General features: G+C 45.3%; 1 protein-coding gene across 1 annotated transcript; it reads right to left on the bottom strand.

Annotated features, from left to right (window-relative positions):
- Window positions 1–339: 339 nt before the first annotated feature.
- Window positions 340–22,853, bottom strand: MXD3 (MAX dimerization protein 3). The gene is made up of 6 exons (XM_078652771.1): window positions 22,436–22,853; window positions 20,724–20,823; window positions 13,951–13,980; window positions 13,230–13,344; window positions 3,302–3,476; window positions 340–2,714 (listed from the first exon to the last, which is right to left on the bottom strand). Exons 1-6 carry the CDS (start codon window positions 22,503–22,505, stop codon window positions 2,596–2,598), a joined length of 609 nt encoding a protein of 202 aa, XP_078508897.1. The 5' UTR covers window positions 22,506–22,853; the 3' UTR covers window positions 340–2,595.
- Between the last annotated feature and the right edge of the window lie 249 nt (window positions 22,854–23,102).

Here is a 23,102-nt window from a genome sequence, read left to right as displayed (position 1 = left end):
TCGACTGTAATAACTTATAATAGTCGAGTTCCGACGTCTTTTTTTAATATAATCGGCAACTGGATGTGTCACAAGTCGCCGGTTATAAAGAAATCAGAGAATGACGTTCATACAGGGATTACAGAATCCCATGTATTGTAAAGACTTTAGAGCCTCATAACCTTCCGTAGTCCGGAACGCATTTTGGAGCATTATCCCTTCTGTATTTATGGATTCTAATCTCTGGCTCTTATCAAGCAACCATAAACATTGAAAAAGGCCTAACACCAGACATATGCCTTATCAGCAAATACTGTAGTAAGCAAGTTCAGAAGACAGATATAAAAAAAAAAAAAGTAGTACGCATTAAAAATGTATTTATTAAAATATTGGTAGGAATATACAAGTATTTTGCAGGATTTCTCCATTGCAAGTTAGTCAAAATACTTACATCACAAACAAGTTTTATTCCAGCCGTGGCACACATAAAATCTCTTGTACAAATAAATTATTGCCAAGCCCCATGTCTGCCCAGGACTATTATAAATATACATACATATCGGGACAGAGGGGTCCTGTCTCTGCACGGGGTTCCCTTGAAAGAGAGGGAGAACTGTTTAAGGAGGCAGAAGCCACACTCCGACCTGAGAGGTGCACAGCACACTCACACACACCGCCCTTTGTGGATGGGTCTCATTTGGAGACCCCGGGAACTTCGGACATGGTCAGTGATCAATAAGATCTGATTCGAATTAGACCTTGGAGGTAACGAAATCCAGCAATCTAAATGCAACATTAAGACTACAGAGGCCGGTTTTGTAGCGCACACCACAAACCCGGTTTTCTGTTGGCGCTTTACGAGTATGTGGTAGCAATATTAAGGATGCTTGTTTTATGGTCCCTTGAAGTATGAAAGGCTGTGTGGGCTCTGCCAGGATTCAAACTGTTGATTGCTGCTGTGCAGATCTGAGCCCATTGCGCTAGATTACTGGCAACAGTAGCCAGGCATAATGGTGTATTAAACTAAACAGCACCAGTGCTGCATTCATCCTCAGAAAACACAGCGGAGGGGAGAATACATTGAGCGATTACTTTGTGAGGACAGCGAGTAGTAAAATTATACATACATGGTACATAAACAATCTCACTGTGTGGTGGAAACAAATTGTCCAGAAAATCATATACCCCCTACCACACATCCACTCTGTCTGTTAGTTCCAATTAAAGGGAAAAACCTATTTGCACCCAAGAGCTGCTTCTCAACACCTACCCCAGTGGAGTGAGGGGGAAAGGAAGATACAGCCAACAGTGCTCGCTGTAGCTCAGTCTTAAAGGCAGGTGCGTCGAAGCCAAATCGATCAGCAAGGGCAAACCTCTATTTAAAACAGAGCTAACAATCCGATGCGAGAAGAACAGGCAAGTGCTCAACAGGGAGTGAACAGAGTGACTCGTGACAGGCAGCTCTCAAACGAATGATGTACAACTGCCCAAGAAAAAGGCAGCAGTAACGTCAGGGTAAAGGCTCAGTGAAGCAAAGGCAATGTTGCCAATGTCTTCGCTTAGGATCTTACTACTGAGGCACATGCAATTCCTACAGGGGCTCCCACCATCCTGGGTCGATTCCACAGGAACAAATAGGCAGATCCCACGTAGTTCTACCATAGGAAAAAAAAGTGATGTTCTGGGTTTATCGGCAGAAGGCAGACTGTACTACATGAAGGCATCCCCCAGGGATGTGTTCTGTACAGTGATGCAGGAAGGAACCTTTACCCTTCTTAGGATTTAAAGATTTTAGGGTCAACTAGGGATACTCCTCTGTGATCAAATGCCTGAAGTTTCTTTTGTGGTTATTCCACTACTCACTAGTAACTGTCCACATGTAAACTGTTCTTCAATTCTTTATATTTTCTTCGATTTCCTACTTCACGGAGTCAATAATTTAATTTTTCTTCTAATACTGTTTGGTTTGAGTATCATATGTCCTGATAATGATCCTCTAATAACTAAGAGTAGAAACGCCATTGATCACTGCGAAGACAGAGTTGTCTTTTCCACAACCGACTTATATACTTTTTTCATAAACATTACCTCAATGAAACCTTGATGCTTGGTAGAGTTGGACGGATAAGCATTCTTCTAAACAGCAGATTACTTGCAGAACATGCCTTCAGAGGGGCTTCTAACATTGTTCAATCAGGCTTATAAATAATTTCAACTAGACCTGCCTAGATGCATATAAGTGCTCTGAGTGGTAATTCCTGGAGGAAAAATATCTGATGTGCCACAAAGGGAGGGAGTGTGCTGCTAGGGCTAAAACCCGGAGTTGGACTTCTCCAGCTCTCTGCTTGTGCTTGTCCCTTGCAGAGAGTGCTTTCTGTTAATAGTTTGTCCATGCTGGCGCCAAGAATCAGAAGTGCTGAATGCCTCTGAGCTTGTGAAGGGCTCCCTGTGTTGGCTGTGCATAGCACTACACAAAGAGCAATAGTGCCAGGACCCCCTGCCACAGCCTGCAGGGTCTCCCATCCTCCCCCCGAGGGTTGAAGTAGTCCATGGTGTCTCAACGTATCCTGGATAGCGGAGCAAGGAGCTGCGAAGAAAGGCAGGGCAAAGCAGCTGTCATAGCCACACGGGGCTGGCGTTCGAGTAGCTATGCTCAGTGCCAGCACCGAAGATTGGGAAGGGGTCTATTTCATTGCCACTGAACACCACACCTTCCACGTCCACCTCGATGTCCTCTGGAAAAGGCAAGAGAAAGGGTTGAATTATTCCATGCCAGAGCAAGGGGCTCTACAGAGATAACATTCTGAAACTGCCACAGTACCTTTGTACCCATAACACAGTCTTACCCTACAGTGTTCTACACAAACAAAGTGTCCTTTAAAATTAGCAACATTTGAACAACACCCAGGATTTTAAGGTGGAGAAGAGGGCAAGGTAGTGGGCGGGTCACATGCATTAAGGCAATCCCCAATAAGTCCTGGACTTCCTAACCAGGTCTTAGAAGGACTCTCCCACTGCATCCTGCTAGGCCAACTCAGAAATGTATCCATCCTTCCTAGCTCACTCAATGCAACACTGCCCTAAAACACTTCAAGAAATCTTTGCAGCAAGTGCACCCTACATCCCTTCATACTATCTCTTCATTGTACGTCCTCCTGGACAATCTCTTCACTAGAAGCCTCCTATGCCCCTTTGAGGATATTCTATTCAGTATACCCCCTAACTGTAGGCCTCTACAGCCTACATCTTTTGGAGTCAAGGTGCATTCCCCCAGCTCCAACAATCTCCTCTCTGAAAGGTCTCTCCAAATCATAGTTCTCACCTTGGTCTGAATCCGAGGGCTCGGACGATAGTAGTGAGGAGTCCAGGCTGTCGGCCCGGGTGCGTTCTGTTCCCGTAGATGGAAGCAGCTGTTCCAGCCGCTGTCGCAACTGCTGTTGTTCGGATCGGAGCTTATCCTTCACCTTGCACGCTCGCAGTTCTTGCTCTTCCAACTTCTGCAAAGTATACAGGACAAGAAAGTGGCTTTAGCCTTCCTCACAGAAGCGCTTTAACAAAAGCATCTTGTGGAGACAAAATATCACTTTTCATTACACACAAGAAGAGCCACCACGAGCCATATCACAATACAAGCTCCTCCCAGACAAACTGTACTACAGGAATACATAGACCACTACCATAATGTTTAATAAAACTGCTAGTTCCCTGCATTCAAATCCTCGCTAGATATAAAGTACCTCTATGTACCCTCCACATTTACTACTGGCAGCAGTAGTGCTTATTCCCAAAATGAACATCACCAACAGGTAAACTGAAGGACAGCTTGCTTTAGAGTTTCAAAACGTCTGAGGAAAACAATGATAATGTAGGCACGTATCTACTGGAGAAAAATAAGGATAACCCCAATGGTGAATCATTTACTACTGGTCTATATGCAAGCTCCCTTTATCAACCAGTGGGTATGAAACAACTACTGGTGGGATCAGAAACCTTGTGCTCTGTATCACATGCCTGAATTGACGTCTTAAAATAGGCATAGCAGCTTGTCCCTTATGCAGGTATGCACCATCAGTAGTTCAGTTCTTTAAAAAAAAAATGTTTTAACTAGAGGAACCAAACTGCAAATCTTGGCGTATGGCTGAGAAGAGTGTGTTGATAATGTGGGCGAACAACCAAAGGTGGTGATGGACGGAGCGTTGACAATACAAACACTCACCCCCAGTCAACTGATCACTCTGACCCTGTGCCTCATGGGAACAGTCCAGCCCGAACTGCCAAGCCATGCCTTCCCTGGACCGGAAACAAGCTTCCGAGACCGGTTTCTGGCATTACAGCCGTCTTCAACACGGCTTGCTTGAATCCAGTGGCAACGTGAGCAAGGGAATCACGTCTGAGAATACCCTGCCACACTTATGGCGGCCAAAGCAGTACAAAAGGGGGTGGTGAATTCATTTAATGCCAGAAATCGGTCCTGGGAAGCTTGATTACGGTCCAGGGAAGACATGGCTTGGCAGTTCGGGCTGGACTGTTCTCATGAGGCACAGGGTCAGACTGATTTGCATATGGCCATGTCTGAACTGGGGTGGCGGATTAAACCCAGATCAGTTGACTGGGGGTGAGTGTTTGTATTGTCAACGCTCCGTCCATCACCACCTTTGGTTTTTCTTTGATAATGTGGGAGAGCCTAGAGACTACTAGTAATAGAGATACCATGACAGTAACTTTATAAATGTGTGTGTGTTCTTGCTCTCTCCCATTCGACAAAGTATATAGAAACAAAGAGGTAGGTTAAGGCAGCACCTGCAGTTTAGATCAGTGATTAGTTTTCGAAAACACATGAGTACTATGACCTTCATGAGGATGGCACTGCAGCTTACACCTCCCATTGCCCCTGCCAATGACCGTACCTACACAATTGCTAACCATCACACTCCTAAAAGTGTGACGATTCGGACTATTCCAGGCCTCAAAAGCTATAAGAATGGTTTGGTGGGCAGGTAACAGTTATTTTTGTAATGTATATTGAATTAAGAAATAACTGTTGTGCTCATCTCTAAATTAAACAAACAGCTCCACTATGTGGCAGACTGACATAATTGCTGGTGTTCACAATTAAGTGCCAGTGCCGAGCACCGGAAAACCTCCAGCTCAAATTAAGCACTGGTTTAGGCCCAAGCAAACAGATTCCCTAAAGCCCGATAGCTGTAGTGTGCCACATGATACATGTAGGGCATGCCTCACGCATCCACGTTTCCTGTGGATGGATGTGATGTCAGGGGAGAAAAAAAGGGCGGGAATGTGCTTGTGCCATGCCCCTAGAGCAGAGGTATTCAAACGTTTTTTGCTCTGAGTCCCCTCCCTCCTAAGTGTTTCGATAGCAGGCCACCTCCCAAACTTTATGACTAAGATTGGGGGAGCAGGAGGGACTGGCCTGAATGCAGGGGTCAGGGCTTATGAGAATCTCTGGGATACGTTTTCTATTACTGATAATCCATAATATATGTGAGACATTTAAAAGAGCAAATGCATAAAACAGCAACTGGCAAAAAAATAAAACACTGCTCCCCATAATTGGGGGATATGAACTCCTCACACTCCTGGGTCCTAATGCTACTGCACCCAGTTCGCTAATGATATCAGCAGCTCTGATTAGCGGGCTTTCTCCCTTTTCCAACCATGCCTGGCCACTACTCCAATCTTGTAAAAGGCTCAGTCCCTTTCCTAAAAATAATTAGCGTCCATATGTTTCCCCGGCTGTGCAGCAAAGGTGCACTTGGCCCCCTTCAATGTTGCAAAGAAAATAAGCTCCCATGCACCTTTTGTACAGTTAAGATAGTCATAACTGTGATGTAGTGGCACCTCACACCTGAGACACAGTGCCACTGCACTTTCTTCAGCAATGATATCTACTACCTCTTGAAGTGAGTGGCCACTGCCCTTTGTTAAAAACAGAGTCCCCCATCTTGCCACACTCGCTCTGAGTCCAAGCGAAGGGGTCTCCTCTGCTCCAGTTTTACCCTACCATGAGTCATTTCTCGGAAGCCCAATGCAACACTGGCACAGTAAGAGGGCATGCACAGCAAGAAAGGCTAGTAACACAACTGCAATTGGGGTTTAGTTAGCTCTTCGCAACACTGCGCCCCGGTGCCATGGCACGATCACCATCAATGATAACTATACCCCTGTGAAGAGCCATCACTCCTATGCCTGAGGCCCAAAGCAGGCTACCCATCCATTTTAGTAACAAACAAAAAGAGGAAAAAATCTGCACTTCTTCCTCGAGTCCTGCTACCTGCACAGCAAGTGGGACCCATATTTCCCTGTTTGGTAGTGGATCAGCCATAATGTCCAATGTCCCCTCACACTTTGTCCCAGTGTCACTGCACTTATCACAGTAATGGTAATAATGCCCCTTAAAAAAATACAACAAATAAAAGCAAACCCCAAATCTCACGCCTTCCTCAGGGCTTTCTGGGGAAGCTGTTTCTGTCCATTTGTACATTTAAAAATGAGCTCCCACATAGTGTCTCCCTCTCCGGTTCATCTCTTTGATGGTATCTATGGATCTCACGGGGTTCCTCTTTCTCTCGGGCCATTAATTAGAGATTGTAGGGATGTAGACTATCAGGGAACTGCATCTGAATGAGACTCTGCTGCCCTCCTCATTGACTCCCTCAGCTCACTTAAAAAGACATATGCAAGTAAACAGAAGTCAAAGTGGGTGGGTTCAATGGACGACCAAAATGCCAATGTTTTTCAATTTATTTTACAAAAACAGCTCTACATTTTGTTAAAAAAGCAACCGTACCTGGACGGTTAATGCAGACCTTAAAATAGGTGTGTATTCAAAAAGGTAGAACGGGCGGAGATCTGTCAAATGGAGTAATGAAGACCACACCCGACATTCGTGGGAACAGTGACAGTTGTGCACTCTAAGATGGTGAAGCCTATGGCCCCCTGAACAGCAAGAACCTCGACAAGAGGTGGATGGAGTCAAACCTCCTCCGTGGATGTGAGGGGGCAAGATGAGCTGTTACAACTTTCACAACCACATCTCTATGATCGGAGACCCAACCTGCAGAGACCCAGGGCCATTTATGGTCTAAATAGACGTGTCGGTGCTGCGGGTCTATTGCGGACGCTGCATTGGTTGCCCATCCGCAAACGGATCGCCTTTAAGGCTATGACTTTGGCCTATAAGGCTCTCCATGCGGTGGGAGCAAAGTACCTCCAAAAGAGACTGGCCTTTTACCATCCGGCCCGCTCTTTGAGGTCTGAATCCTTACTCTTGGCAGTTGTGCCACGAGTGAAGAGAGCGCGCCTGGGTGGCCGTTCTTTCGGCCTTCTGGCCCCACAGATGTGGAACTCGCTTCCGCTTCCGCTTAGGGGGGCTTCGAGTCTTCTTGACTTCAGGAGAGGTCTTAAAACTTGGTTGTTCACTCAGTAGGTATTTTTAGTAGCCCTTGTTTTTATGCGTCTGTTCTGTACTCTCTTTTTACTGTGTTATGTTATTGCGAAGCAGCCCCCTTTACCTAAAGTGCCGGGACACTCTTTTTGAGTAACCGTTGCGCTATATAAAAGAATAAATAACATAACATAACATAACATATTTGTTAAGATAGTGGACTTGAAGACTGATTGGGACAATACATATTCATTGTTGGCTGGCCAAGGCTTGTGGCCTATGTTTTAACAAAGCTGGGAAGGAATGTAGTGTCACATGACTCATGTAGGGCATGCCTCATGCTACCAAGTATCCGGCACCAGGCATAGTGTTAGGGGAAAGAATAAAGAGGCCCTGGTTCGCGCTTGTGCCCCTGTGGTTGTGACCCTAGTGTGGTGTGGCCTTGTTACTCCATGCTGCACTAACTAGAACAGGCAAATTCTGAATTGCTTTAGGAGGGAGTCTTCAGAACGCAATGCCCTGGGAATGACAACCAGCTTAGCACAAGTTCAGTGTGCTCAAGCACTAGATGGCAATGGTGGCCTTAGCTGCTACTCCGCTACCATGTTTGACTCACAAAGTCATGACGAGTCGGTTAGCAGAACACAAAGCACATACACTCGAAGTGTGCAGGGTTTCCTTGGCAGAGGGTGCATGTGGGAGCAGAGGAAATACATAGAGAGATCTACCTAGTTGCTGTGAAGATCAGCACCACTTTGTCAAGATAGAAAATTATATAAGACAAAAGAAAGGGGGAGCCCAATAACTCTCTGGAGCCTGGGTACATCATAAACATGTGTCAAAAGGGGGGGGGGGAAGTGGCACCAGCACGATAGATAAACAACAAATTTAAACAACAGCCAACGTAATACTTTTTGGCCTCTGGCAGAATTGCTCGCCTAGTATAATTCATTTGTTTTTTCAGCAAGACATATGAAATCTATCAACGAAAATTATGAAAGTATTGCTGTGCAAATTAAAGGAAGACACTGACTAGTAGATAACTTCTTGCTCAAAGCATTTAATTAATTAATATTTCTAAACAAATAATGATGAGTTACAATACATAACTGTTGTTACTGAAGTATCAACAAAAATTAGTTGAGTGGGGTGTCTGTAAATGGCAATGATGGACCCTTGATTGGGCAACAAGAGGAAAACCGTATAAAGCAACCAACACTAATTAATTATAGACCATTTAAAAGCATCTCAAATGTATCGAGTCCACAATTAGTTATATAGTCTAAACCCCGATGGGTTCTTTCCTTTCTTTAAGATGAACGACGTTGGCCCTGAATTATGAAGGTCGATGCCTTTTGGCCTCCTCAGGACAATGCGGGACCGGAATCACCCAATCTACAGTTGGTAGTAACTAGAGTAGGGAGTTTTCCACGGAGGGAACTCCAAGGTTCACTTCAGGTTCCAAAGGCCAATTGGAGCGGGAAAACAATGCAAAAGATGGGCGCCGAAAGACCGGTGTCCCTAAAAATTGTCAATTGTAGCAGAACAGTCAAACCGTTTGGTATTTCTTCAAACCGGCATCCGAGTTGCCAGGAAAGAAACATTTGTTGAGTATGCGATCCTCAATCATTCGGTAGTGCGCCTGTCTTTTGCATAATGTTCCCTTTCCAATCAGCCTTTGGAAACCGCAGTGACCTTTGGAGTTTCCTCATTATACTAAGTGAGCAATTCCACCAGAAGCCAAAAATTATTAAGTTGGCAGTTTTTTAAATTTATGGTTTATCTATCCTGCTGGAGCTATTTTTTCCTTCTTTTGACACAAGATAGAACATTGTGTCAGATGTGCAGACGGCTTCAAGTTCACTAATACACCTAACTGAGGTTATAGTGAATAGGGCGGGTGTATTCCACGATGGCATCTTCATGCCCGAGAGTATCATTGCCTCAAAGATTGATGCGCTCAATCTGGCTAGAGCCAGATTCAAATACCAAGCTACAGTGGAATGGCTGAATAAAGTGTATATGCGTACCAGACCAGTTAGAGGTGATTTCACAGCCTCCTTGCTAGTGATGACGAAATCCACCTTGCCTGTTACTTTAGGCTCATACCCACACAGAGACAAATTTTCAGGTACCTACCTAGATCCCTTATTCAGCTAAATGTATTGAAAGGTTAGGACATGATGCTCACTGGTGGAGCTATTTTTCTAGATTGACCAGCCATAGAGGTTTACTGGAAGGCTTTGTTTAAATGCATGGGGAGGATTGTTTTTTTGATTCTGAATCGCAGTCCTGAGATTCACTGGGAGGCACATATGGATGTCAAAAATGAATGTGTGAGGCAATGGACACTGATCATCAGGTGAAGGCAGGGAAGGAGCATACTCTTGTGCTCCTCTGCTAAACCCAGAAAATCTATGCTGTTGGATTGCAACGCGTATTAACAGATATCAAATTCTAAAGAGGTTGAGCAGTTCGGGGATTTATGCTCAATTAATTTGAAAGAAACAAATAGAGACCCAATAGAATCATGCATTAAAATAGACTGATCCATCACAGAGTAGGAGGTTAGCAAACCTTTGCGATTGTGTGCTTTATTTGCTTCAAATCTGTTCTGTTTATATTGACACTTCATTCTACAATCCTGTAACTTATTTTACCCAGGACTCAATGAACTGATTAACTCTAGATCAGACCAAATGCTCGAGTTAGTGAGAGCGAACGCGGTTCATCCAAAATAGCATCCTGTATCGAGCAAACATAACATGTAGAGGTACGTTTGTTTGAAATATTTCTAATAAGAGAAGAATGTTAGCCAAGGAATTGTATTTTTAGTTTCACAAAACAGCTGTGAATGTGCAACATCTGTCGACTGGTCAGTAACAAATGTTGTAAAAATGAGTACTGCATGTTTATTATTATAAAATGTATTTAAATAAAATAAATTACAAAGGATTCCATCTTGTTGATAATGTTTCAAAAACTTCCTGAAGATACCACAAAATAAGCTACTAAGAAACACATGAGTGCAGCCAGTGACTTGCTTCAAACCACTGTATCTGAATTGAGGGGGCACATCCATCCCCAAGTATACAACATTACAAAAAACGGGTAACAAATGTGCCATTGTGAATTCCCTACCTACCAACCAGTCTAAATAGGCAAGCTTTCATAAAGATGTATGTATTCCAATGATATGTCTATGTTTCACTTTCATTACAAGGTCATCATTTTAGACAGCAACACCAGAGGCTTGGTACCTATGCTTAAGGCTCAGGAAATTTGTTTTTCACCATACTCTATCCTTGCATATTGATTTGCATCATACGTCATAATGCGATGCAGCCAAAGACAAAGAGAAGGGCTACACAGCTCAACTCACTATGGACATTAAAACAAATTTCAAAGCAATGACTTTGTGGAAACAATAACAGTGTAAGAAAAGGTATACTTATGGTCGTTCCCAGTAGAGGTACTACTAGGATGTGAAGAATGTAATTAGTGGGTCATCAATTCCTATTTGATTTTAAATATTATGATGCAGAGGCCATTCTGAAAGGTGGTGGGGAGGATTCTGCACCGGTGAATAGGGGCAAGTATTTTAAATATTTCTGTAAAACCTTCCTGTAGTATATAGCTAGTGTCTGGTTAAAATAAATACATTTCTTTCCGCCACCAAAATGCTACAAGAATCCCAAAATCATATATTGGGTCTTACTTTGTATAATGTTCGTCAAAAGGGAACATAAATCCCAGATGGTTGCTACTTTGAAAAACATCTACGTGCAAAATGTGAGGGATGGCAGGTGTTACGTGGCCAACAGGGTGTGAGGCGGGGGATACGAGTGTAGCCATTTTTGGTTCTGTAGCAAATACAGTGTGGTATTAATAGTGGCGCAATGAGGCTGCATCTGCAGAAGTAGGTCCATAGCCGTAGATGGTGACGCTTGAATCATCCATCATAAAGGAAAAAGCGCAATAAGGTCATTTTACCAAAATGAAATTAAAAACACAAATTGAAAAAAAAACAATAAGTTAAACTGCAGACACATGTAGGAGGCAGAATGGAGAAGACTGCACATGGAAAGGGGAGCCCTGTGGTTGCACCAGCCAGAACAAAGATTAAAAAAATAATATTTAACATTCAAGAGAGAAGGAGCAACATTTATCATGACCAACCAACCTAATGAGTGAGTACATTGGTCCAGTGATTTCCATATAGTACAGGAGGAGAATTACGATGCACAGGTAAGGACATCCAGAAAGTATCCTGGAGAAGCTAGGGAAATCACTACTAAGATGAAGTGCTTGGAGAAGCAAGGGTACCGTTAATCTGAGTGTTCAGTTTTCTAAGTAATGCTGACCTACAGCCACTAAGGGCTATTAGGCCAGAGTTAAATAATAATAAAAACACACCAAAAAGCAGAGAAAGATACCTATGCCCGCGAATTCAAGACTGAAAAATGTATGCACTGTCTGGGAAAAGCTACAAGCTAGCCCCATCAGGTGAAGCTCTTGAACAGGCATCCAAAAAATACTTAGAAGATTTTCTATCTAAAGCATTCGAATAAGTTAAAGAACATCCAATTGCTTACTATTTAATTAGGAAATTGGTACTTCTATCAGAAATGTTATGTTTAGCACGAATTTGGGCAATGCAGAATTCACTTCTTCGTCTTTCTGGAACCAATGTTGCAGTGCAAACTGACCACCGTTCCTTGCCATGAATAAAGGCAAGAGGAAAGATGAACAACCTCAAGATAATTGAAATGATAGTTTCAGTGAGAAAGAGAATGGCCAATGGCAATCGAAAGGTCTTCTCACACGGGTAGGCAGGACCCTTTCAATTTGGTTACCAATGGGAATTTTTCTCCCCACCTAAACAGTAAAGGACTAAAGGCTTAAAGTTTGGGGGGGGGTGTCTAAAAGCTCTTCCTGTGAGATCAAACAAGTGGACATAATTGCTGATTCACAGCAGTCTTAAACATGAATGAGACTGCAGCCTCTAACAGGTTTCTTTCTAAATAAACATTTCCAAAACTTTTTATACAATTAAGGACGTATAGATCTGGATTATTTGCAGATCTGAATTATTTGCAGGAGGAAAGGACAGTGAGAATGGGACACCTTAGAGACTGGTTTGTATATTCAAAGAGGGGAGGTTGTCCTGTGAGTCAGAGCTATAATAACAACTACCCAGAGTGAATAAGAAAGGAGAGAAGTCTCCTCCTGCCCACAAGATGCATCTCTCAGAAGCGAAAACCCATCACAAGCAGATAAAAGTGAGGTACAGAACAGCTGTGGTACAAGAGTTGGTAATGCAAGGCAACATCTGGGCTGCGTTCAACTGAAGATGTTCTGTAGCATCTCACACACACATATCCTAGACTTGCTTTTCTCAGATGCTGTGTTTGACAGAAATGTGGGAATCTTACATAACCTAACATCAAACAGATTTGAATTGCGCCAGTTAAAAACTTTTGAGAACTATAGACTAATTTGCCTATATGTCCATCAAGTTATGATATTAACTAGGATTCTTCACAGGAACTACTTTAATGATTCATGGATCCTATTCTCCACCATACTCCATCTAAACACGAAAAAGCATTTTATTTCGTATTATACCTACCCGAAGTGTCAATCTTATGCTTGCTTAGAATCATTTTGTTCTGCTTTGACACAGGTCCATAATCCTTACCTCATCCGTGCAGCAGCAGTTTTGTCTGAACTGTGGCTCAGCAGCTACTTTGTGATTAGCTGTTTTGAGTGAAAACCCTCCTCAATGCTGCATTATATACCAGTAACTAATGAGTCATAGGGTCTAGAACTCTCCACAGCTCACCTTGATGTGCATGCGCGCCTTGTGTAGGAGGCTGAGGGTAGTGTGGCGCGAAGTTTCGCTGTTCATTGGGACTTGCTGCTTGAGCTGCTCCAGGCAGCGCCGGAGCTGAGCTCTCCTGCAGGACAGAAGGGGTGAAGAACAAGTTCACACACAGTCACAATGCAGACAGGAAGAATTCTCATTCCACAATGATGTGGGAAGAATTGCAAGGAGAACAGAAAATCTGTTTCCAGGGGAGTAACTCTACAGGCCTCGAAATGTAAGAGATCAAAATATCAACTGTGAGACAGACTTCAGACAGCAAGGTCCACTTTGATGCCGGAGTCTACCGCAATGATTGAAGGCACAAAGCAAGAACCAGGGACAACAGGACAGACTACATGTGGCAAGAAACATAATGACTCCATGGGCCAGGGAAACCAAAATGTGTCAATAACAGCTTCCCAAACTAAGACTCAGACTGAGGATACAAGAAGAAATGAGAGAGAAAACAACTGCACACAGGAACCTCCACTCCCAGACACTTGCGGAAACTGCCTGCTAAGCAGGAGGGGACCGCTCACCACCCAAATGACTGCAGAGCACACATGCATCACTCTCCTACTGCAGTGACAAAGTAGAGCAATGTGGTCTTTTCACCACAGTAATTCAGAGAACATTCATCTCGGCACCACAGATCCAAACACTCATGAATATCCCAGTCTCCCACAAACCCTCTCACCTGTGCTTCTCCAGCTCATTGTGAACAGACCTGCAAAACAAGGGAAGAATTATGAGTCAAGGTGATCTAATCTAGTGCACAAAGCAGCAAAACAAAACGTCTAGGACATCACATCCACCTAATAACAGCTCGCATCCACCACAGAGGTATTTAGGAATAGAACTGATAATTTGCTGCGAGTTTTGGCACTGGGTTGAAGGGGGGGTTGAGATAGGCATATAGATTAGGCACATAGATGAGTAAATCTCAACTACACTGACCCCACCCTGAGAAAATGGGTCACACAAAAGGAAGAGTTGATTTCACATGGATCTTCTACATTGAGTGTATCAGGGGCTTCTTACCCATGTTGTATGAGACAGCTCAACGGACCAGAATGAAATTAAATGAAAAACCAGCATTTGTAAAGCGCACAGCTACCTACGGGGAGGTGTCCCGGCGCTGGGGGCCGTCGGGAAGATTAAGCGAGCTATTGCCCAGAGTCACAAGGTGCTGGGCTAACCTGCCACCTGCGATCGAACCGTGAGCCCCCGTCTTCCGGAGTCAGACGCCCTGGCCGCTGCATCACACCTCTTCCCAGAATGCATTACAAATGTGAGCATTGATTATGTAGCTGCACTGATCTACAAAAGGTCTCCACAGGGTAGAGGCTGGTTTATTTCACTGCTGTGTCAGTTCTTCCTAAATTAAACTGAAACTCACCCAAGCCCTCAGTTCACAGCTTTAGAGGACATTCCTTGTGAAATGTGTGAAGATCTCAAAAAAAGATCATGACGCGAAAACAAAAGATTTAGAGATCTGGTAGAGGGGACCGAAGGCCCTGACCTGGAAGCCTTTGCCACAGGGTTATTTTCAGAATTTCAACATTGAAAGTCAAGATATATAGGATCCATTGAGTGGGCTCACAGCTGGGTGAAAAGTGACGCCCAAGAGATATACTGGCCAAACTACACTCCTTTAAAGCAAAAGAAGTTATCCTCCAGGCGCCCAAAGGACGGAATCGGTCCCATTCCAAGGGGCCACATTCTCTCTTCCATAATATTGCACCCGCAACTTTAGCCCGACGTCAGCAATTATGTCCAGTGACAGAAACTGAGACAATAACATATCAAATATCTCTGGGCCTACCCTTTTGGTCTGGCTTTTGAATAGTGACACAAATCACACCATGTAACGGAATTGGTGGAGGCAATGACTCTCCTGGTGATACCAACTACGGAGGCCCCGCCAGCTGGGGAAGATCCAGGGACCTCCAATGGCAAAGCTAACTAATCCCACAGTGCAAGCCATTTGCTCAAACAGCAGCGCTCTCGCCAACTTAAGAAGCGCTGATCTTTTGGGAGTGTTTGTTTCGAACTTTGGGTCTGCCTCCCTGAAAGAGACAGTTCCGGAGCGTTACTGATGGTTAGCGGGCTTGAACCATACTTGGTGTATTTGGGGAACAACCCCCTGTATTTCTTCTTGTTGGGTGGAAGGGGACTGCTGAACTTTGACCCGATGACCAGCCTGAAACAGGAGCCGATCTATTCAGGTTTACTGACTCAGGATTGCATAATCCCTTAACTAAAATGTGCTGCATCAAAGTGGCATTCGTTTTTTACCTACTTGTATGTCATGATGTATTTCTACTTGCATTATGTTTGCAATTTGGGACCAATTGTCCCACTTGTTATGTTGTGGTTCTTTTCTCTTCGGGGTGCATAGAGGGCATTTTTCTACCTTGCTAGAGTTGGGGATGGGAGCAGACACCGATGACAAGAGCGTCGAAGGTGGGTGGGCTGCGGGGGTGTGGTGTGATGAGTATGTGGTAAATCTGACAGGGTGGCATTTAAAGAAACTACTTGATCTGACTACCCCATGGTGATCTCCACGCTCATGAAACATTAAGGGCCTAAATTCCCTAGCTAAGCGCCACAAATTGTGGAAATATCTCCATGACCAGCGTCACAATGTTTTGGCACTACAGGAGACATCTCAAGCGGGATAAAGACTAAACATAGAGACATAATGCATACCACATGATATATAAATTCTCAGCCTTGTCTAAGCAGAACTGTGTGACTTCCCCAAAGCACTTAAACAGCCAATTCAGGACAAGGGGCTGGTGGATGCCTGGAGGACACTTCATCCCAGTTCACATAACTATACCTTCTTCTCTCTCACACACCAAACACATTCACGATTAGATTATGTGTTTTATTAGCCAGGCCCTTCGACAAGACCTGCGGGCAGCAGCTATCCACCCCATTTCCATATCTGACCATGCCCCGATGTCGATGACTTTGGATTGGGGTGACCCGCCACCAAGGCATTGCCGCTGGTTCTTCCCCAGTTCCCTTACGAGAGATCGCTTCTTCAGGTTCGACCTACGGAAAGCTATTAGAGAATACTTTCAATTAAACAACCCCTGCAACGCTAATCCCCCTAACAAATGGGATACATTCAAGGCGGTTGTACGTGGCAAGTGTATTGCAATGATATCAACACTCAACAAACAGAGGGCAAAATAGCGCCTAGCAATCGAAAAGGAGCTACTATAGCTCAAACAGGCTCACAAAGCTTCACCGACACTAATATTACAGCGCAAAGCCACATGATCTATATTAATAGGGCAGAACTCACTTTATTACGCCTCAAACGCATGTCCTATGAGCAGAGTAATAAGGTGGGTTCACACTTGGCTCGACAGCTCGGGGTCAAGCGGGAAAAGGAATATATAGATGATATTGTGTGAGATTCGGGAGTCCTAGAGTGAGCAGATACAGAGAAAGTTCAGATATTTTGCAAGTTCTATGAAAAGCTATGCAAGGCTGAACAAGTCAACACCCACACCCAACGCGACTATCTCAATAAGCTAGACCTCCCGCAGGGGATTTCCTTGCAAAACGAGGTGCTGTGAGAACCGATTAGTGTAGAAGTGGCCCAGACAGCGATCTTCTCTTTGAAACTTCAAAAATCACCAGGGCCGGACGACCTCACAGCCAAATGTTATAAGACATTCAGCTCTGTCACAGACTCACACCTAACCTCGTTGTTTAATGACATAGCAGAGGTAGGTATTGTAACTACCTCGATGCGCGGAGCTCTGGTGACCGGCATTCCAAAACCGGGTAAAGATCCCCATTCCTGTAGCTCTTACAGGCCCATCGCCCTGCTCAACCTGGATGCCAAGCTCTACTCAAATAGTTTGGCCTCTAGGCTAGACATGATGCCAGATTTGATCCAGCCAGATCAGCCTGGCTTCAATAAGGGTAGGCAGATTCATGATGACGTCAGGAGGGTATTCCACCTAATTGAAAAAGCCACCAATAACAAATTCCTGCGGTCTTCTTAGGTCTAGATGCCGAGAAGGCCTTCGACTAGGTGGACTGGCCCTTTCTCTTAAAAAACGTTGAGGCACTTTGGTTTCTGTGACCCATTCATAACAATGATTCAAACAAATTATAAAACGCCACAGTCTAGAGTGCTAGTTATTGGGGTGAGCTCAGACCCGTTACACCTGGGGAGGGGGACGACACATATACGCCCCCTCTTCTTTTTGCACTCAGTATTGAGACTTTGGAGGCTGAGATACAGGTGACAGCAGTCGTCATGGGCCTTCGTTTTGGCTCAGTAGAGCACAACATTTCTTTATTTGCTGATAATACGCTATTAACGTTCACCTCACCCCATTCGTTCCTAGTGGCACTCCAGGAGGATCTGCGTAACTATGAAGAAGTAGCAGGCTTCAGAATTAACCTGACTAAGACCTTCCTACTCAACCTGACAATGCCTAATGCAGCCATAGAGGACCTGGTGGCCTCTACCGCCCCTTCCAGTGGGTTAAAAGAAGACACCACTTATCTTGGCATCAAACTTACCCCCGTTTGTCTGACTTCTACTGAGCCAACTATCCCCCATTGCTACAACAACTGAAATCGAATCTTAAACGATGGGCACCTATGCATACCTTCTGGTTAGGAAGTATACATGCGATAAAGATGACAAAATTACCCAGGGTGCTATATCTTTTAAAAGTTCTTCCCATTTCATTAAATACGGAGTTGCTCCCGACTCCAAGTACAGTAATCAAGCGCTTTATTAGGCAGAGTCGTAGAGCCTGCTTACTTTTAAATTGCTCGGACTACCTAAAGACACCGAGGGATTAGCCCTTCCTGATTTTCAATGTTTATTATAAAGCAACTCAACTCAGAGTTGCTGGACATGGCCATAGTGGGAAGAGACGTATGGGATGTATTGCAAAAACCGAAAACGATTTGCCCGCCTAAAACCTACTTGAGCACCCCTGCAAAAACGACCTTTAAATCGTGGGATGAGGTGAATAAAAACAGCAGAATAGAGAGCCTTCCCCTCCCTTTATACACCAATAGACTATAACCCTGCGTGTTCCCCAGCTCTTCTACCAGATCCTTTTGATGCATGGAGGGAGGATGCCTCACACACTCTGATCTCTTTCACAATTGGGATATTTTAAAGTTCAAACACCGCCAGCACAATTTTAAACTTTGACATCGAACATTACCACCATACACAACTAAGACACTGGGCACTCCATCCAGAAGTCAGAATATCTGCCACTAGAGAACTCACTCTTACTGAGCAATTTGTTAGGAAAGTGGGACCCTCCAGAGGGACCAGCTCCTTCCTATACTCTTCACTACACACAACACGTCTTACCCTGCAACCGCGATACATAACTTTCTGGGAGCGAACCCTCAGGGAGGAAATCCCTGAAGCAAAGTGGAGGACATTTTGCAGAGATATTCCGAAATGCAACCACTCTATAGGCATGAGAGAGGCACACTATAATCTACTCTATGAATGGCATCTCTATCCCACCAAGCTGAATAAAAACATTTCCCAGTTCTTGTGATCTCTGCTAGAGAGGGTGCAGGCTGACTTTTGCCACATATGGTGGGACTGTCCTGCCAGCCACCCGTTGTGGGCTGAAATCCTGGCACAAATTAAAGATATTATTCAGGGGGATCCAATTCCTGCAATTCCTGACTCCCCGAATTTTACATTGCTGGATTTGTGGGATGCTGCCCTCAAGTGTCAACCCAAAGGTGACAGGGCGATAATTTGGTCATGTCTGGGGACAGCCAATTTGGCACCGGTTGCAGCCTGGAAGAATTAAGACACCTTTGCTGGCAAAATGACATGCCCGACTCTGGCAAGCCCTCACAATGGAATGAATGGCAAACATCTTTCGAGACTGTTTTAAAAACTTCGAATTTACACAGGCTCCTTGTGTCAGATCTCGCCAAAGGTCTACCATTGGCGAGAGCACTCGGCCTCTTTCAATGCTGAGGGTGAAGGGCTGTAACTCCGTAAGCCAGGGCATGAGTTGACCCTCCACTTCTTCCATCTGTCCTACAAAGTTCCCCCCAATTACCACGATTCGCACAGGTCAACTGTGTAATCTCATGCATCCACTATTTTCTTTCTACAATTAAATTTTCTGTTTTGTTTCTTTTTTCTTTGCATTGTTTGAAAGGTTCGGGGTGGGGGTTTACGGGGAAAACACTTTGATCACTGTGGTTGAACATGCTGGTAATTTCTATATGCACCTGTAAAGTTTCAACATAATACAGCCGCGGCCGGTGCAGGTAAGAGGGGTGGGGCGGGTAGTCGAGATAGGACGACGAGGGAGGATGACATTTAAAAAAAGAAAAACACTTACTATGCGATCGCTGAGCACAAGGTATGTGTTTGTCTTTCTTTTTTATTCTCCCACTTCGTCCCCTGCTGAACGAACACTCACACTCTCTTACCTGCACGGGCCGTGGCTGTCAACATTGTTTCCTTAACCGTTGAACACCCTGAAACCCACAGGCCTCGATGTGAGATATTGAGGGACACTAATGCATGTATTGTTATTACAGGATATGTGTAAGATCCAATAAATAGAGTTTTGACAAAAAGAGGGAGATGGTGCCAGGGGAGAGAGACAAAGAAAAGCAGAAGGATAGGCTTTGGGGATTGTTGAAGAAGAATGACCAGCAATAGTTGTAACAGGGGCCTGGTGAGGAAGTAATGTTATGCTACAGTGATTTGTAAAGCGCTCGTATACCCTGAGATGTCTTGGTGCTGCTTCAACAATGCTGAGAACTGAAACTGATATGTCCTTCCTTAATAGTTAAAAAGCCATGTCTGAAATTGATTTAATGTTTGTCAGAAAGGCATTCCACATCTTAGATGCATTCCGAATAAAACTTCTTCCGCCCCAAGAAGCACGCCTAAAATTAGGAACAAATACATTCTTGTCACTAAGGGAGCGCAGTTGTCTGGTTGGGCGATACTAGATGAAACTCTGTTAAGGTGTTTTGGGTCTGTGCCATAGAGCGCCTTGTGGGTAGTACAGAGTGTCTTGAAAGTAATTCTATAGCCAACCAGTGGAGCTTGCGTAAAGCTTGTCTGGCTGATTGAAATATAGGGATATACAGTAGCATATGTGCTGCCGTATTCTGGAGTATCTGAAGTTATCCTTAAGGTCCCCGGTAGATATGGAAGAATGTTCTTTATTATTTTGTAGTGTAGCAGGTAGAAGAGAAGACGGTCTTAATTGGTCACCATATGTCAGCTTTCTATCTACTTGAAATCCCAGGTTTTTTACTTTCTTTGCTGGTTCTGGAAGATTACCCAGTTTTGGCAAGGAAGGGTGAGCCATTTAGGAAACGAGGCTAACAGGAAGTTTAGCCAGAGAGGATGACTGAGACTACTGGTTAGTGATTGTTTTTCCACTGTGGTCCACACCCTGCTCTGTCACTTACCTTACGGTGTCTGGGGTCTTGGGCGATCTTGGACGCCTGCTCTGGTCCAAGCTACTTTTACGATAATAAGGCATCATGGAGGCATAGCCGTGTTCTGCTTCTGGGGAGGAAAGATAAGTGTTGAGATACCCCCGGAGAAAGAGTGGTACACATCAACCCAATCAGGTCGCTGGCCAAAACTGCACGCCAGAGTATATCATGCACTGCCTATACCACTACCAGAGCCAAAGACAGCAGCGCACAGAACACAGTGGATCAAAAAGGATACCCCCTGCGCCTGAAATTATCACGAAACACCGACCCCTCCCCAAAAAAAACCAGCACAGGCCACGATCGTAAGAACAGAGGCGTACCCATCACAGGTTATTTCAGGGCAAGCGCCCTCACCACCCACTCAAGGCCAAGAGTATGATAAAACAGATATAATGCCCTTTAACATGGAAATGCTGCTGGGCGAGAAGGTGCCGCCTTCTGATCACAGGCCAGGGCTGTGGAGCAAAACCATTCGCATCACATACGAGATTGTGGGGACAGGGGCCTGTGATCCACCCAGCACAGACTACAGTTATGGGGTGACAAACGAGTGGCCACACCACCCTAAGCCAGGGCCTTGAACCTAGAGAGAAACGTCATCATCATTCTTTGCCTCCGATGACACTGGGTCAACCCGATCGCAGGTGCCAGGGCATTGGAGCTAGAGAGAAACGTCATCATCATTCTTTGCCTCCGATGACACTGGGTCAACCCCGATCGCAGGTGCCAGGGCATTGGAGCTAGAGAGAAACGTCATCATCATTCTTTGCCTCCGATGACACTGGGTCAACCCCGATCGCAGGTGCCAGAGCATTGGAGCTAGAGAGAAACGTCATCATCATTCTTTGCCTCCGATGACACTGAGTCAACCCCGATCGCAGGTCAAGAAAGGGAGACACGAAGAAATACATAACCATAATCTCCAGTCCCCGACACAGGCAGGCAACTCAGGCCACAGAATACAAGCACATTCCACTCACACCACAACGGACTACACGCTCCCCGTCACAGGCACCAAGATCCCCTTCCAATATATGCAGCGTCCATCTCCCCATCACCGGAAGTCTTATTATGCCTGTAAAGGCCGCTCGCCAACATCTTGGCAAAAGGTGGCGCCCCCTGCCAGTCGCAGGAAATGGAAACCTTGCACATAATCCAAGCCTACAATAACAGCTGTACCACCCCCATACTGGATATCACTCGAATAATAATCGTCTTCTTCCCCCTGAAGAGCAGACACACCCCATCCTCCATCAACAAACATTTACTCCAGGCCCCTCCCCAGCTCATGATAAACATTCGAAATAACACGCAAGCGCACGTAAATAAGGAACCCCACATCACAGAAAAACAAGTCCACCATCCTTCGCCCTATGAAGACTTCTATCCACCCAACGATAGGCAGCTCCCCGTTCCCAACAATAATACGCATTCCTGATTTTCCAACCGTTAAATGGCATCTCCGATGAAATAATACACATCTTAGCATATCCACCATAAAAATGCCACTCTTTTCAGAGGTATCCTCACATAACACACCGTGCCCATAACACATCGACCCCACTACCCCCACCCATCAATAACCTCCCTTGGCATCCACCGCCCATAACAACCACCCCAAGTGAGACTCCTTCCTCTAACGTCATCCCCCCCCCCCCTCACACACTCTGCCCCCTTACCCCGTTCCCTGCGCTCCAGGTACTGGGCCGCCTGCAGCAGCACCTGGATGTTGCTGGAGATCTGATCCATGATGGATGCACAGCTCTGCTGGGGGAGAAGAAGGGCAGTCCTTTGGGGTGCGAGGGATCTCACCGGGGTGTAGGTACTGGGGGCCGAAGCGGATGAGGGCAGAGATGGGTGAATCCAGGGCAGGAGCAGGGATCGCCTTGGAAGAGCAATCCCGGGGGCTTCTGGGAGGGGGCAGTGGGTGGAGGTTCCAGAGGAGAGGTGCTGTGATGGGGAAGGGTGGTGGGGGGGGGCTCCCAATTCTGGCAATGCCTAGATTTGGTGCTCCTATCTGCCCCGTCTGCTTCGGGGCTCGGTAACAATGTAACTGACACTGACTGCAACAAACAGCCTAAGCCCCACCCCTCGGACACGGAGACACAGGCCCCGCCCCCTTCGAACGTCAATACTTCGCAGTCCTGGCAGCCTCTGGGAGCTGGGGGAGGTCCCTGTGTTGGAACGTCAAGGCTCGGTTCAAGCGTGGACTCAGGAAGCGGTTCCCGGTGACGTCACGAAAGACAGGCAGATGGAGGGGGGAAGGGAGAGGGTTACGTGGAGAAGAGCAGATGGAGGTGGGGGCGGGTTAGGGACCGCGGAAGGAGTGCACAATGACGGACTGAA

This window comes from Lissotriton helveticus, chromosome 7 (assembly GCF_964261635.1).
Source record: "Lissotriton helveticus chromosome 7, aLisHel1.1, whole genome shotgun sequence".
Classification (NCBI taxonomy): domain Eukaryota; kingdom Metazoa; phylum Chordata; class Amphibia; order Caudata; family Salamandridae; genus Lissotriton; species Lissotriton helveticus.
This window is presented reverse-complemented; position numbering and strand designations above follow the sequence as displayed.

Coding starts and splice junctions, on each gene's coding strand:
- MXD3 (XM_078652771.1), bottom strand. CDS start 22,505: ATGGATCAGATCTCCAGCAACATCCAGGTGCTGCTGCAGGCGGCCCAG. Junction 13,981..20,723: donor AAGACCCCAGACACCGTAAG/GTAAGTGACAGA, acceptor CTTGTTTTGCAG/GTCTGTTCACAATGAGCTGG. Junction 13,345..13,950: donor AATGAGCTGGAGAAGCACAG/GTGAGAGGGTTT, acceptor TCTGTCCTGCAG/GAGAGCTCAGCTCCGGCGCT.